The sequence below is a fragment of the Hyla sarda genome, unplaced genomic scaffold, assembly GCF_029499605.1.
Source record: "Hyla sarda isolate aHylSar1 unplaced genomic scaffold, aHylSar1.hap1 scaffold_1219, whole genome shotgun sequence".
NCBI lineage: Eukaryota > Metazoa > Chordata > Amphibia > Anura > Hylidae > Hyla > Hyla sarda.
Window position 1 is genome coordinate 22,703 of NW_026607840.1, and position 15,159 is coordinate 37,861.

Below are 15,159 nucleotides of genomic sequence, written 5' to 3' on the forward strand. Positions count from 1 at the left end.
GCAGAGGAGTCTGGAGGAGGAGGACAGAGGAGTCTGGAGGAGGAGGGGACAGAGGGGTCTGGAGGAGGAGGGGACAGAGGGGTCTGGAGGAGGAGGACAGAGGAGTCTGGAGGAGGAGGACAGAGGAGTATGGAGGAAGAGGAGGGCAGAGGAGTCTGGCCTGGTCTGTGTGTGGCACTCATAACTTGCACCAAATTTACTATAAAGGCGCACGGCCTTAATAAATATTGCGCCTTTTGAATTTTAGCTCAGAATTTGATGGCTCCAGCCACTACGGAAAGGTTGCCTCGACATGGAATGAATCTGCGCCTTTTCTTTTAAAGGTAGATGCGTCTTTTTATGCACTCTTTTGCAAAAAGGCGCACATAATAAATAACGTCCACTGCATCGGAAAACTCGCACCGCTGGATTTCACAGCCAGTTTGCAAAAAGGACGTATATTCGAAAGGCACACTAACTAGGCGCAGTTACACACTGTGCCTAAAGATGCGCCTTTTCAACACCAACAAAAAATAAATAAAAAATAACTCTCCCCCAGAGTGTGTAACAATAGTCGGAAGTTTGGCTTCCGGAATCTACAACCTTCAAGAATTCATGCTCTTCAGGGTTGGACCAGAGAACCAGTTGATTGGCCCAGGCTCTGGCACTATTGTGGCCCCAAATCCCATGGAGCCCCAAAGGTCTAGCAGAAATCGTCCCCATCTGTGATAAGTTCTTTATAGATGGATGGTGGCCACTCAATAGATCAATGGTGGCCACTGGTGGCCGATGCTGATTTCTCTTACTGCTCAGCTTATTTCTGCCATAGCTGACGTTCCGCCTCGATGTTTCACCCTCTCGTTCCCATCCTACCCTCCGCTCACATGGCTTTCTCTCTCATTGAAATCTTTAATCCCTGGCAGCAGGTTTATCCTCCTCATAACTCATCAGAGACAGAAATACTCAGCCTGATATAGACGCACACATATATTACTATACTCTTGGACGGGTTCACGAGAGGCACGACAGCGCAGAGGTTGACATCGATTCTGTGTATGCACCCATGGCTTGAGGCGCAGTGACAACAACTAAGAGAATGAGATCAACAAAATCACAGACGAGAGATGGGGAACTGCACTAAAAGTCAGAGGAAGAAAACAAGCCAGGTACGAGCGGAAGGGCGAGGAACAAGGGGCTTAAGGTGGACCATCATGGAGGTGGGTGGTGCAGCTGGTAGGGACTCTAGGATTTGGGAGCACAGGTACTATCGATAGGACTGTCCACATCAATGGTCTTCTAATTGTAGACCTCAAGCTCTTGCAAAACTACGACTCCCGGCATGCCCGGACAGCCGTTGGCTGTCCAGGCATGCCGGGAGTCGTAGTTTTGCAAGAGCTTGAGGTCCGTTGGCTGTCCGGGCATGTAGGGAGTCGTAGTTTTGCAAGAGCTTGAAGTCCGTTGGCTGTCCGGGCATGTAGGGAGTCGTAGTTTTGCAAGAGCTTGAAGTCCGTTGGCTGTCCGGGCATGCCGGGAGTCGTAGTTTTGCAAGAGCTTGAGGTCCACAGTTTGAAGGCAACTGATCTACACCATCGTAGAGGTTGACAGAGGAGTAGATGAAATGTCATTTTCCCGGGCTACAATGATGCATTACTGTAATCTCCTTACTGTTAGGCCACATTCACACAGTCCAAATTGGGTGAAATGTCCACTCGTAAAAACACGGGAGGACATTCCGCACCGGACAGCTACGAAATCCGCATCCTCATAAAAGGCAATGCATTTCCGAGTGGAAACTGCAGAAAGAATAGACATGTCTGCGGACATCTGAGTTGAGATTTCCGGGGCAGGAAATTCCACAATGTGAACATAGCCTTAGAAGGTTTTCCCACCATAGACATTTACGACATATTGCAGGCATACACTTGGTGAATGGAGACGCATGGCCATCTCTTTATTTAACCTGCCTTAGGGTTCCCATGATGTAATTCATATATGTCGGCAACTTCTCAGAAAGGTTTCTTTATATATATATATATATATATATATATATATATATATATATATATAGCCATGTGTTCCTGGCAGGCTCATTGACTATAATAGGACGAATGTAGCCTAACATTGACTATGTTGGGTACAGATCTTAAATATATATTTGGATATATTTGGTCTGTGTGTGGCACTCATAAGCCTGGTCTGTGTGGTACTCATAAGCCTGGTCTGTGTGGTACTCATAAGCCTGGTCTGTGTGGCACTCATAAGCCTGGTCTGTGTGTGATACTCATAAGCCTGGTCTGTGTGGCACTCATAAGCCTGGTCTGTGTGGCACTCATAAGCCTGGTCTGTGTGGCACTCATAAGCCTGGTCTGTGTGGCACTCATAAGCCTGGTCTGTGTGGTATTCATATGCCTGGTCTGTGTGTGGCACTCATAAGCCTGGTCTGTGTGTGGCACTCATAAGCCTGGTCTGTGTGGCACTCATAAGCCTGGTCTGTGTGGTATTCATATGCCTGGTCTGTGTGTGGCACTCATAAGCCTGGTCTGTGTGTGGCATTCATAAGCTTGGTCTGTGTGGCACTCATAAGCCTGGTCTGTGTGGTATTCATATGCCTGGTCTGTGTGTGGCACTCATAAGCCTGGTCTGTGTGTGGCATTCATAAGCCTGGTCTGTGTGGCACTCATAAGCCTGGTCTGTGTGGCACTCATAAGCCTGGTCTGTGTGTGGTACTCATAAGCCTGGTCTGTGTGGCACTCATAAGCTTGGTCTGTGTGGTACTCATAAGCCTGGTCTGTGTGGTATTCATAAGCCTGGTCTGTGTGGCACTCATAAGCCTGGTCTGTGTGGCACTCATAAGCCTGGTCTGTGTGTGGTACTCATAAGCTTGGTCTGTGTGGTACTCATAAGCCTGGTCTGTGTGGCACTCATAAGCTTGGTCTGTGTGGTACTCATAAGCCTGGTCTGTGTGGTATTCATAAGCCTGGTCTGTGTGGCACTCATAAGCCTGGTCTGTGTGATACTCATAAGCCTGGTCTGTGTGGCACTCATAAGCCTGGTCTGTGTGGTACTCATAAGCCTGGTCTGTGTGGTATTCATAAGCCTGGTCTGTGTGGTATTCATATGCCTGGTCTGTGTGTGGCACTCATAAGCCTGGTCTGTGTGGCACTCATAAGCCTGGTCTGTGTGTGGCACTCATAAGCCTGGTCTGTGTGTGGCACTCATAAGCCTGGTCTGTGTGTGGCACTCATAAGCCTGGTCTGTGTGGCACTCATAAGCCTGGTCTGTGTGTGGTACTCATAAGCCTGGTCTGTGTGGCACTCATAAGCCTGGTCTGTGTGTGGCACTCATAAGCCTGGTCTGTGTGGCACTCATAAGCCTGGTCTGTGTGGCACTCATAAGCCTGGTCTGTGTGGCACTCATAAGCTTGGTCTGTGTGGCACTCATAAGCCTGGTCTGTGTGTGGCACTCATAAGCCTGGTCTGTGTGGCACTCATAAGCCTGGTCTGTGTGTGGCACTCATAAGCCTGGTCTGTGTGGCACTCATAAGCTTGGTCTGTGTGGCACTCATAAGCCTGGTCTGTGTGGCACTCATAAGCCTGGTCTGTGTGTGGCACTCATAAGCCTGGTCTGTGTGTGGCACTCATAAGCCTGGTCTGTGTGGCACTTATAAGCCTGGTCTGTGTGGCACTCATAAGCCTGGTCTGTGTGGCACTCATAAGCCTGGTCTGTGTGGCACTCATAAGCCTGGTCTGTGTGTGGCACTCATAAGCCTGGTCTGTGTGGCACTCATAAGCCTGGTCTGTGTGGCACTCATAAGCCTGGTCTGTGTGTGGCACTCATAAGCCTGGTCTGTGTGGCACTCATAAGCCTGGTCTGTGTGGCACTCATAAGCCTGGTCTGTGTGGCACTCATAAGCCTGGTCTGTGTGGCACTCATAAGCCTGGTCTGTGTGTGGCACTCATAAGCCTGGTCTGTGTGGCACTCATAGGCCTAGTCTGTGTGGCACTCATAAGCCTGGTCTGTGTGTGGCACTCATAAGCCTGGTCTGTGTGGCACTCATAAGCCTGGTCTGTGTGTGGCACTCATAAGCCTGGTCTGCGTGGCACTCATAAGCCTGGTCTGTGTTTGGCACTCATAAGCCTGGTCTGTGTTTGGCACTCATAAGCCTGGTCTGTGTAGCACTCATAAGCCTGGTCTGTGTTTGGCACTCATAAGCCTGGTCTGTGTGGCACTCATAAGCCTGGTCTGTGTGGTACTCATAAGCCTGGTCTGTGTGGCACTCATAAGCCTGGTCTGTGTGGCACTCATAAGCCTGGTCTGTGTGGTACTCATAAGCCTGGTCTGTGTGTGGCACTCATAAGCCTGGTCTGTGTGTGGCACTCATAAGCCTGGTCTGTTTTTGGCACTCATAAGCCTGGTCTGTTTTTGGCACTCATAAGCCTGGTCTGTGTGGCACTCATAAGCCTGGTCTGTGTGGCACTCATAAGCCTGGTCTGTGTTTGGCACTCATAAGCCTGGTCTGTTTTTGGCACTCATAAGCCTGGTCTGTTTTTGGCACTCATAAGCCTGGTCTGTGTGGCACTCATAAGCCTGGTCTGTGTGGCACTCATAAGCCTGGTCTGTGTGGTATTCATAAGCCTGGTCTGTGTGGCACTTATAAGCCTGGTTTGTGTGGCACTCATAAGCCTGGTCTGTGTGGTACTCATAAGCCTGGTCTGTGTGTGGCACTCATAAGCCTGGTCTGTTTTTGGCACTCATAAGCCTGGTCTGTTTTTGGCACTCATAAGCCTGGTCTGTGTGTGGTACTCATAAGCCTGGTCTGTGTGGAACTCATAAGCCTGGTCTGTGTGGCACTCATAAGCCTGGTCTGTGTGTGGTACTCATAAACCTGGTCTGTGTGGTACTCATAAGCCTGGTCTGTGTGTGGCACTCATAAGCCTGGTCTGTTTTTGGCACTCATAAGCCTGGTCTGTTTTTGGCACTCATAAGCCTGGTCTGTGTGTGGTACTCATAAGCCTGGTCTGTGTGGAACTCATAAGCCTGGTCTGTGTGGCACTCATAAGCCTGGTCTGTGTGTGGTACTCATAAACCTGGTCTGTGTGGACCCCTCCGCAGCATGAAATAAACTTGGATTGGCTCTGTGTGACCCTAACGTTAGATTATATTCTGCCCTCTGAATGAGCACGCGGGGAACACATCACAGTATATATATGGCCGCCATAATGTGAATAGACCCTTACCTGGCAGAACAGGTGTCAAGAAACATCAGCTGTCCCTATAGGTGGGATCTCAGCAGTGCCCCCAATCTGTCAGATATTTACGATCTCATGGACATGCCATGCTGGTTTTTCATAGTAAAAAAAAAACTGACAACAAAACTGTGTCAGATTGTTGGTGTTTCAGAAAATTTTTATTTAAATGAGAATATAACGATAGACGATTATATACGAGAGAAAAGTGTAAGCTCTTGGGACGATTGAGGCTCACACCGCACTTAATGTTAGGACACGTGCGAATATTAGAGGGTAACCATAGGGTGACAGGATATACGATGAAACCCACAACGGTGTACCCGCAGCTAAACTCACTGGTCACTTACATAGACTTACATAGGACTTCTGACAAACCTCAGAGGTCCCCAACCCAGTCCTCGAGGACCCAGGATTACATTTTTTTTCCTGTCCTATTCCAATGAGAATTTCACAGATATCACCAATGTTCAATTACTAAAGACATGTATGTGCAAAAAGAACAATATCACAGAAGCAAAAAACATTTCAAACATAACTTATAATAGTATATTAATCAAAATGATGTATAAATATATGAGGAATAGGACCAAATTATGACCTATAGGAAATTGTAGTAAATTTGGGCAAATATATGAATCCATCAACATAACAAAAAAAAAAAAACAGAAATATAACATAGTTGTGGACCTCAGGAAAAGAAGAGGAACCAACAGCACAGTACCCTCGTCCCAACGCGTTTCATCCATAATATTTTATATGGGATCCTCAGGGGACTCAAATCCGGGGGTATAAAGTAAACTCAATTTCACTGACCAAATAACCACTAAAATAAATGTATGTAGAAATATAAAGAAGTGTCAGCAGATGATCAATACATGAAACCATAAGACACAACTCAATCTAACTGGAAGGAAAATCAGATCGTAATGCAAAAAAGAAAGAACTGTCCCATGGTCAGGCCACTCACTGCGCCCCTCGATGGTAGATGTGCAGGCCTGTACTGTACTGTTGGGTCCTCTCCTTTATCTGAGGTCCTATATTATGTTGTAATGTCTGTTTATTTGTATGTTGCATTTTTCTGCTTCGGGGCCTGTTCAGACATTATGTTTATTCTCCCTGGTTTGTGAACAGTTAAAGGGGAACTCCGGTGGAAAACTTTTTTTTTATTCTAATCAACTGGTGCCAGAAAGTTAAACAGATTTATAAATTGCTTCTATTAAAAAAAAATATTAATCCTTCCAGTACTTATTAGCTGCTGAATACTACAGAGGAAATTCTTTCCTTTTTGGAACACAGTGGGGCATGGAACTAATGTGGGGCATGGAACATCTTAGCTATGAGGAGCGATTAAAGGAGTTACAATTGTTTAGTCTTGAGAAGAGACGTATAAGGGGGGATATGATAAACGTATATAAGTATATAAATGGCCCATACAAAAAATATGGAGAAAAACTGTTCCAGGTTAACCCCCCCCAAAGGACGAGGGGGCACTCCCTCCGTCTGGAGAAGAAAAGGTTTAGTCTAAAGGGGCGACACGCCTTCTTTACCGTGAGGACTGTGAATTTATGGAACAGTCTACCTCAGGAACTGGTCACAGCAGGAACAATTAACAGCTTTAAAACAGGATTAGATACATTCCTGGAACAAAATAACATTAATGCTTATGCAGAAATATAAAACTACATCCCTTCCCCTTATCCCCTTACACCCTGCACTTCATTCCCTGGTTGGACTTGATGGACGTGTCTTTTTTCAACCATACTAACTATGTAACTATGCAACAGTGCTCTCTGCTGACATCATGACCACAGTGCTCTCTGCTGACATCTCTGTCCATTTTAGGAACTGTCCAGAGTAGGAGAAAATTCCCATAGCAAACATATGCTGTTCTGGACAGTTCCTAAAATGAACAGAGATATCAGCAGAGAGCACTGTGGTCATGATGTCAGGAGAGAGCTCTGTGTTCCATAAAGAAAAGAATTTCCTATGTAGTATTCAGCAGCTAATAAGTACTGGAAGGATTAAGATGTTTTAATAGAAGTAATTTACAAATCTGTTTAACTTTCTTGGACCAGTTGATAAAAAAAAGTTTTCCACCGGAGTTCCCCTTTAACTCCTTGGGGACGGATGACGTACCTATACGCCCTCAGCTCACTCCCTTTCTAAATCGTGGGGTCATAGTGTGTCGGGCCCGGCCTCTAACAACGGCCAGGACCAGTGGCTAATAGCGCGTGGCATTGAACGCTGAGTCTAAAGTGAAAGTAAAACATTGCCGGTTAGCTCAGGGGGCTGTTCGGGATCACTGCAATGAAATCGCGGCATCCCGAACAGCTGTAAAGACAGCAGGAGGGTCCCTACCTTCCTCCATGCTGTCCGATCGCCGAATGACTGCTCCGTGCCTGAGATCCAGACATGAGCAGTCAAGCGGCAGAATCATTGATCAATGGTTTCCTATGAGAAACCATTGATCAATGTAAAAGATCAGTGTGTGCAGTGTTATAGTCTCCTATGGGATAACAATGATCAGTGTGTGCAGTGTTATAGTCTCATATGGGATAACAATGATCAGTGTGTGCAGTGTTATAGTCTCCTATGGGATAACAATGATCAGTATAAGAGATCAGTGTGTGGAGTGTTATAGGTCCCTATGGGATAACAATGATCAGTATAAAAGATCAGTGTGTGCAATGGTATAGTCTCCTATGGGATAACAATGATCAGTATAAGAGATCAGTGTGTGCAGTGTTATAGTCTCCTATGGGATAACAATGATCAGTATAAGAGATCAGTGTGTGCAGTGTTATAGTCTCCTATGGGATAACAATGATCAGTATAAAAGATCAGTGTGTGCAATGGTATAGTCTCCTATGGGATAACAATGATCAGTATAAGAGATCAGTGTGTGCAGTGTTATAATCTTCTATGGGATAACAATGATCAGTATAAGAGATCAGTGTGTGCAGTGTTATAGTCTTCTATGGGATAACAATGATCAGTGTGTGCAAATCCTGGCTGTATGCACAAATACAGGGGAGAAGTCTAGTCATGATAGTCAATTGTCATTCACCATAGTCAGCGATGGTTGCATAAGTCAGTCCAAGTCCACTACAAGTCCCAACAAGCTGATAAGCTTCCTAAAGTTCACTGTGCATCTCCTTGGGCCTAAACTGAGCTGTAAGAACTTTAACACCTTGTCTGCCTCAGTAAAAAGCCGTTGCCCCGCTCTTGGCCCAGGAATCATCGGCTATACCTCGGGTGGTGAATTAGCTAAACCACGCCCTGGCATCACGAACACAAAAGGTTAATGCCATCTGCCCTAAGGGTTAATACCATCTGCCCTTCCAACACCCTCACCACATCTGTATTCGTGTTTCTTGTATTGTTTCCTCCTTGGCTGGTATCCTCTTCACACTGGTGAGTGCCGCTAGCTAGGAGCCTATTCCTCCATGATTGGAGTGGGGTGTCCAGTGTGTTCTTTATCCGGAGTCCAGTGTGAACAGTGCTCTTGATTTCCTGACCCATTTAGTGTTCTGACATTCAGTTAACCTGTTCATCCCCTGCTTCTCCTGGTTTTGTCTGCTGTTTACTTATCCTTATTTCTAGTCTTGTTCATGTTATCATATCTGCCGGTAATTCTGGTCCGGGTTCTTGTACTGTTTGTTAGTATGTTATATTCTACCTGGTGTATATCTGTATGTTATATTCTACCTGGTGTATATCTGTATGTTATATCCTACCTGGTGTATATCTGTATGTTATATCCTACCTGGTGTATATCTGTATGTTCTATCCTGCCTGGTATATATCTGTATGTTATATCCTACCTGGTGTATATCTGTATGTTATATCCTACCTGGTGTATATCTGTATGTTATATCCTACCTGGTGTATATCTGTAGGTTATATCCTACCTGGTGTATATCTGTATGTTATATCCTACCTGGTGTATATCTGTATGCTATATCCAGCCTGGTATATATCTGTATGTTATATCCTGCCTGGTGTATATCTGTATGTTATATCCTACCTGGTATATATCTGTATGTTATATCCTGCCTGGTGTATATCTGTATGTTATATCCTGCCTGGTGTATATCTGTATGTTATATCCTGCCCGGTATATATCTGTATGTTATATCCTACCTGGTGTATATCTGTAGGTTATATCCTACCTGGTGTATATCTGTATGTTATATCCTGCCTGGTGTATATCTGTATGTTATATTCTGCTTGGTGTATATCTGTATGTTATATCCTGCCTGGTGTATATCTGTATGTTATATCCTGCCTGGTGTATATCTGTATGTTATATACTGCCTGGTGTATATCTGTATGTTATATCCTGCCTGGTGTATATCTGTATGTTATATCCTGCCTGGTGTATATCTGTATGTTATATCCTGCCTGGTGTATATCTGTATGTTATATCCTGCCTGGTGTATATCTGTATGTTATATCCTGCCTGGTGTATATCTGTATGTTATATCCTACCTGGTGTATATCTGTACGTTATATCCTGCCTGGTGTATATCTGTATGTTATATCCTGCCTGGTGTATATCTGTATGTTATATCCTGCCTGGTGTATATCTGTATGTTATATCCTGCCTGGTGTATATCTGTAGGTTATATCCTGCCTGGTGTATATCTGTATGTTATATCCTACCTGGTGTATATCTGTATGTTATATCCTACCTGGTGTATATCTGTATGCTATATCCTGCCCGGTATATATCTGTACGTTATATCCTGCCTGGTGTATATCTGTACATTATATCGTGCCCGGTGTATATCTGTAGGTTATCTCCTGCCTGGTGTATATCTGTATGTTATATCCTACCTGGTGTATATCTGTATGCTATATCCTGCCCGGTATATATCTGTACGTTATATCCTGCCTGGTGTATTTCTGTATGTTATATCCTGCCTGGTGTATATCTGTACGTTATATCCTACCTGGTGTATATCTGTATGTTATATCCTGCCCGGTATATATCTGTATGTTATATCCTGCCTGGTGTATATCTATATGTTATATCCTGCCCGGTATATATCTGTATGTTATATCCTACCTGGTGTATATCTGTATGTTATATCCTACCTGGTGTATATCTGTATGTTATATCCTGCCCGGTATATATCTGTATGTTATATCCTGCCTGGTGTATATCTATATGTTATATCCTGCCCGGTATATATCTGTATGTTATATCCTACCTGGTGTATATCTGTATGTTATATCCTACCTGGTGTATATCTGTATGTTATATCCTGCCTGGTGTATATCTGTATGTTATATCCTACCTGGTGTATATCTGTACGTTATATCCTACCTGGTGTATATCTGTATGTTATATCCTGCCTGGTGTATATCTGTATGTTATATCCTGCCCGGTGTATATCTGTATGTTATATCCTGCCTGGTGTATATCTGTATGTTATATCCTGCCCGGTATATATCTGTATGTTATATCCTACCTGGTGTATATCTGTAGGTTATATCCTACCTGGTGTATATCTGTATGTTATATCCTGCCTGGTGTATATCTGTATGTTATATTCTGCCTGGTGTATATCTGTATGTTATATCCTGCCTGGTGTATATCTGTATGTTATATCCTGCCTGGTGTATATCTGTATGTTATATACTGCCTGGTGTATATCTGTATGTTATATCCTGCCTGGTGTATATCTGTATGTTATATCCTGCCTGGTGTATATCTGTATGTTATATCCTGCCTGGTGTATATCTGTACATTATATCGTGCCCGGTGTATATCTGTAGGTTATCTCCTGCCTGGTGTATCTCTGTATGTTATATCCTACCTGGTGTATATCTGTATGCTATATCCTGCCCGGTATATATCTGTACGTTATATCCTGCCTGGTGTATATCTGTATGTTATATCCTGCCTGGTATATATCTGTATGTTATATCCTGCCTGGTGTATATCTGTAGGTTATATCCTGCCTGGTGTATATCTGTACATTATATCGTGCCCGGTGTATATCTGTAGGTTATATCCTGCCTGGTGTATATCTGTAGGTTATATCCTGCCTGGTGTATATCTGTATGTTATATCCTGCCTGGTGTATTTCTGTATGTTATATCCTGCCTGGTGTATATCTGTACGTTATATCCTACCTGGTGTATATCTGTATGTTATATCCTGCCCGGTATATATCTGTATGTTATATCCTGCCTGGTGTATATCTATATGTTATATCCTGCCCGGTATATATCTGTATGTTATATCCTACCTGGTGTATATCTGTATGTTATATCCTACCTGGTGTATATCTGTATGTTATATCCTGCCCGGTATATATCTGTATGTTATATCCTGCCTGGTGTATATCTATATGTTATATCCTGCCCGGTATATATCTGTATGTTATATCCTACCTGGTGTATATCTGTATGTTATATCCTACCTGGTGTATATCTGTATGTTATATCCTGCCTGGTGTATATCTGTATGTTATATCCTACCTGGTGTATATCTGTACGTTATATCCTACCTGGTGTATATCTGTATGTTATATCCTGCCTGGTGTATATCTGTATGTTATATCCTGCCCGGTGTATATCTGTATGTTATATCCTGCCTGGTGTATATCTGTATGTTATATCCTGCCTGGTGTATATCTGTATGTTATATCCTACCTCGTGTATATCTGTATGTTATATCCTGCCTGGTGTATATCTGTAGGTTATATCCTGCCTGGTGTATATCTGTATGTTATATCCTGCCCGGTATATATCTGTATGTTATATCCTACCTGGTGTATATCTGTACGTTATATCCTGCCCGGTGTATATCTGTAGGTTATATCCTGCCCGGTATATATTTGTATGTTATATCCTGCCTGGTGTATATCTGTACGTTATATCCTGCCTGGTGTATATCTGTATGTTATATCCTGCCCGGTATATATCTGTATGTTATATTCTGCCTGGTGTATATCTGTATGTTATATCCTGCCTGATGTATATCTGTACGTTATACCCTGCCTGGTGTATATCTGTATGTTATATCCTGCCTGGTGTATATCTGTATGTTATATCCTGCCTGGTGTATATCTGTATGTTATATCCTGCCTGGTGTATATCTGTATGTTATATTCTGCCGGTATATATATGTATGTTATATCCTGCCCGGTGTAAATCTGTATGTTATATCCTACCTGGTGTATATCTGTATGTTATATCCTACCTGGTGTATATCTGTATGTTATATCCTGCCTGGTGTATATCTGTAGGTTATATCCTGCCCGGTATATATCTGTATGTTATATCCTACCTGGTGTATATCTGTAGGTTTTATCCTACCTGGTGTATATCTGTATGTTATATCCTGCCTGGTGTATATCTGTATGTTATATTCTACCTGGTGTATATCTGTATGTTATATCCTGCCTGGTGTATATCTGTATGTTATATCCTGCCTGGTGTATATCTGTATTTTATATCCTGCCTGGTGTATATCTGTATGTTATATCCTGCCTGGTGTATATCTGTAGGTTATATCCTACCTGGTGTATATCTGTATGTTATATCCTACCTGGTGTATATCTGTATGTTATATCCTGCCTGGTGTATATCTGTAGGTTATATCCTACCTGGTGTATATCTGTATGTTATATCCTACCTGGTGTATATCTGTATGTTATATCCTACCTGGTGTATATCTGTACGTTATATCCTGCCTGGTGTATATCTGTACGTTATATCCTCCCTGGTGTATATCTGTATGTTATATCCTACCTGGTGTATATCTGTATGCTATATCCTGCCCGGTATATATCTGTACATTATATCGTGCCCGGTGTATATCTGTAGGTTATATCCTGCCTGGTGTATATCTGTAGGTTATATCCTACCTGGTGTATATCTGTACATTATATCGTGCCTGGTGTATTTCTGTATGTTATATCCTGCCTGGTGTATATCTGTATGTTATATCCTGCCTGGTGTATATCTGTATGTTATATCCTGCCTGGTGTATATCTGTACGTTATATCCTACCTGGTGTATATCTGTATGTTATATCCTGCCCGGTATATATCTGTATGTTATATCCTGCCTGGTGTATATCTATATGTTATATCCTGCCTGGTGTATATCTGTATGTTATATCCTGCCTGGTGTATATCTGTACGTTATATCCTACCTGGTGTATATCTGTATGTTATATCCTGCCCGGTATATATCTGTATGTTATATCCTGCCTGGTGTATATCTATATGTTATATCCTGCCCGGTATATATCTGTATGTTATATCCTACCTGGTGTATATCTGTACGTTATATCCTACCTGGTGTATATCTGTATGTTATATCCTGCCTGGTGTATATCTGTATGTTATATCCTGCCTGGTGTATATCTGTATGTTATATCCTGCCCGGTGTATATCTGTATGTTATATCCTGCCTGGTGTATATCTGTATGTTATATCCTGCCTGGTGTAAATCTGTATGTTATATCCTGCCTGGTGTATATCTGTACGTTATATCCTGCCTGGTGTATATCTGTATGTTATATCCTGCCTGGTGTATATCTGTATGTTATATCCTGCCTGGTGTATATCTGTAGGTTATATCCTGCCCGGTATATATCTGTATGTTATATCCTGCCCGGTGTATATCTGTATGTTATATCCTGCCTGGTGTATATCTGTATGTTATATCCTGCCCGATGTATATCTGTATGTTATATCCTGCCCAGTGTATATCTGTAAGTTATATCCTGCCTGGTGTATATCTGTATGTTATATCCTGCCTGGTGTATATCTGTATGTTATATCCTGCCTGGTGTATATCTGTATGTTATTTCCTGCCTGGTGTATATCTGTATGTTATTTCCTGCCTGGTGTATATCTGTATGTTATATCCTGCCTGGTGTATATCTGTATGTTATTTCCTGCCTGGTGTATATCTGTATGTTATATCCTGCCTGGTGTATATCTGTATGTTATATCCTGCCTGGTGTATATCTGTATGTTATATCCTGCCTGGTATATATCTGTATGTTATATCCTGCCTGGTGTATATCTGTATGTTATATCCTGCCCAGTATATATCTGTATGTTATATCCTGCCTGGTGTATATCTGTATGTTATATCCTGCCTGGTGTATATCTGTATGTTATATCCTGCCTGGTATATATCTGTATGTTATATCCTGCCTGGTGTATATCTGTATGTTATTTCCTGCCTGGTGTATATCTGTATGTTATATCCTGCCCGGTATATATCTGTATGTTATATCCTGCCCGGTGTATATCTGTACGTTATATCCTGCCTGGTGTATATCTGTATGTTATATCCTGCCTGGTGTATATCTGTACGTTATATCCTGCCTGGTGTATATCTGTACGTTATATCCTGCCTGGTGTATATCTGTATGTTATATCCTGCCTGGTGTATATCTGTATGCTATATCCTACCTGGTGTATATCTGTATGTTATATCCTGCCTGGTGTATATCTGTACGTTATATCCTGCCTGGTGTATATCTGTATGTTATATCCTGCCTGGTGTAAATCTGTATGTTATATCCTGCCTGGTGTATATCTGTATGTTATATCCTGCCTGGTGTATATCTGTATATTATATCCTGCCCGGTATATATCTGTATGTTATATCCTGCCTGGTGTATATCTGTATGTTATATCCTGCCTGGTATATATCTGTATGTTATATCCTGCCCGGTATATATCTGTATGTTATATCCTGCCCGGTGTATATCTGTATGTTATATCCTGCCTGGTGTATATCTGTATATTATATCCTGCCCGGTATATATCTGTATGTTATATCCTGCCTGGTGTATATCTGTATGTTATATCCTGCCTGGTGTATATCTGTAGGTTATATCCTGCCCGGTATATATCTGTATGTTATATCCTGCCCGGTGTATATCTGTATG

The 15,159-nt window shown here is 42.6% G+C and overlaps 1 protein-coding gene across 2 annotated transcripts in view; it reads left to right on the forward strand.

The window, feature by feature from the left end:
* The first annotated feature begins 987 nt into the window (after positions 1–987).
* Positions 988–15,159, forward strand: part of LOC130303375 (calcium-binding protein 2-like) — a 77,068-nt gene continuing 62,896 nt past the window's right edge. For both annotated transcript variants that reach the window (XM_056551785.1, XM_056551786.1), the window contains exon 1: positions 988–1,145. In XM_056551785.1, the coding sequence (XP_056407760.1) occupies positions 1,104–1,145 (42 nt within the window). In that variant the 5' untranslated portion in view covers positions 988–1,103. The remainder of the gene's footprint in view (positions 1,146–15,159) is intronic.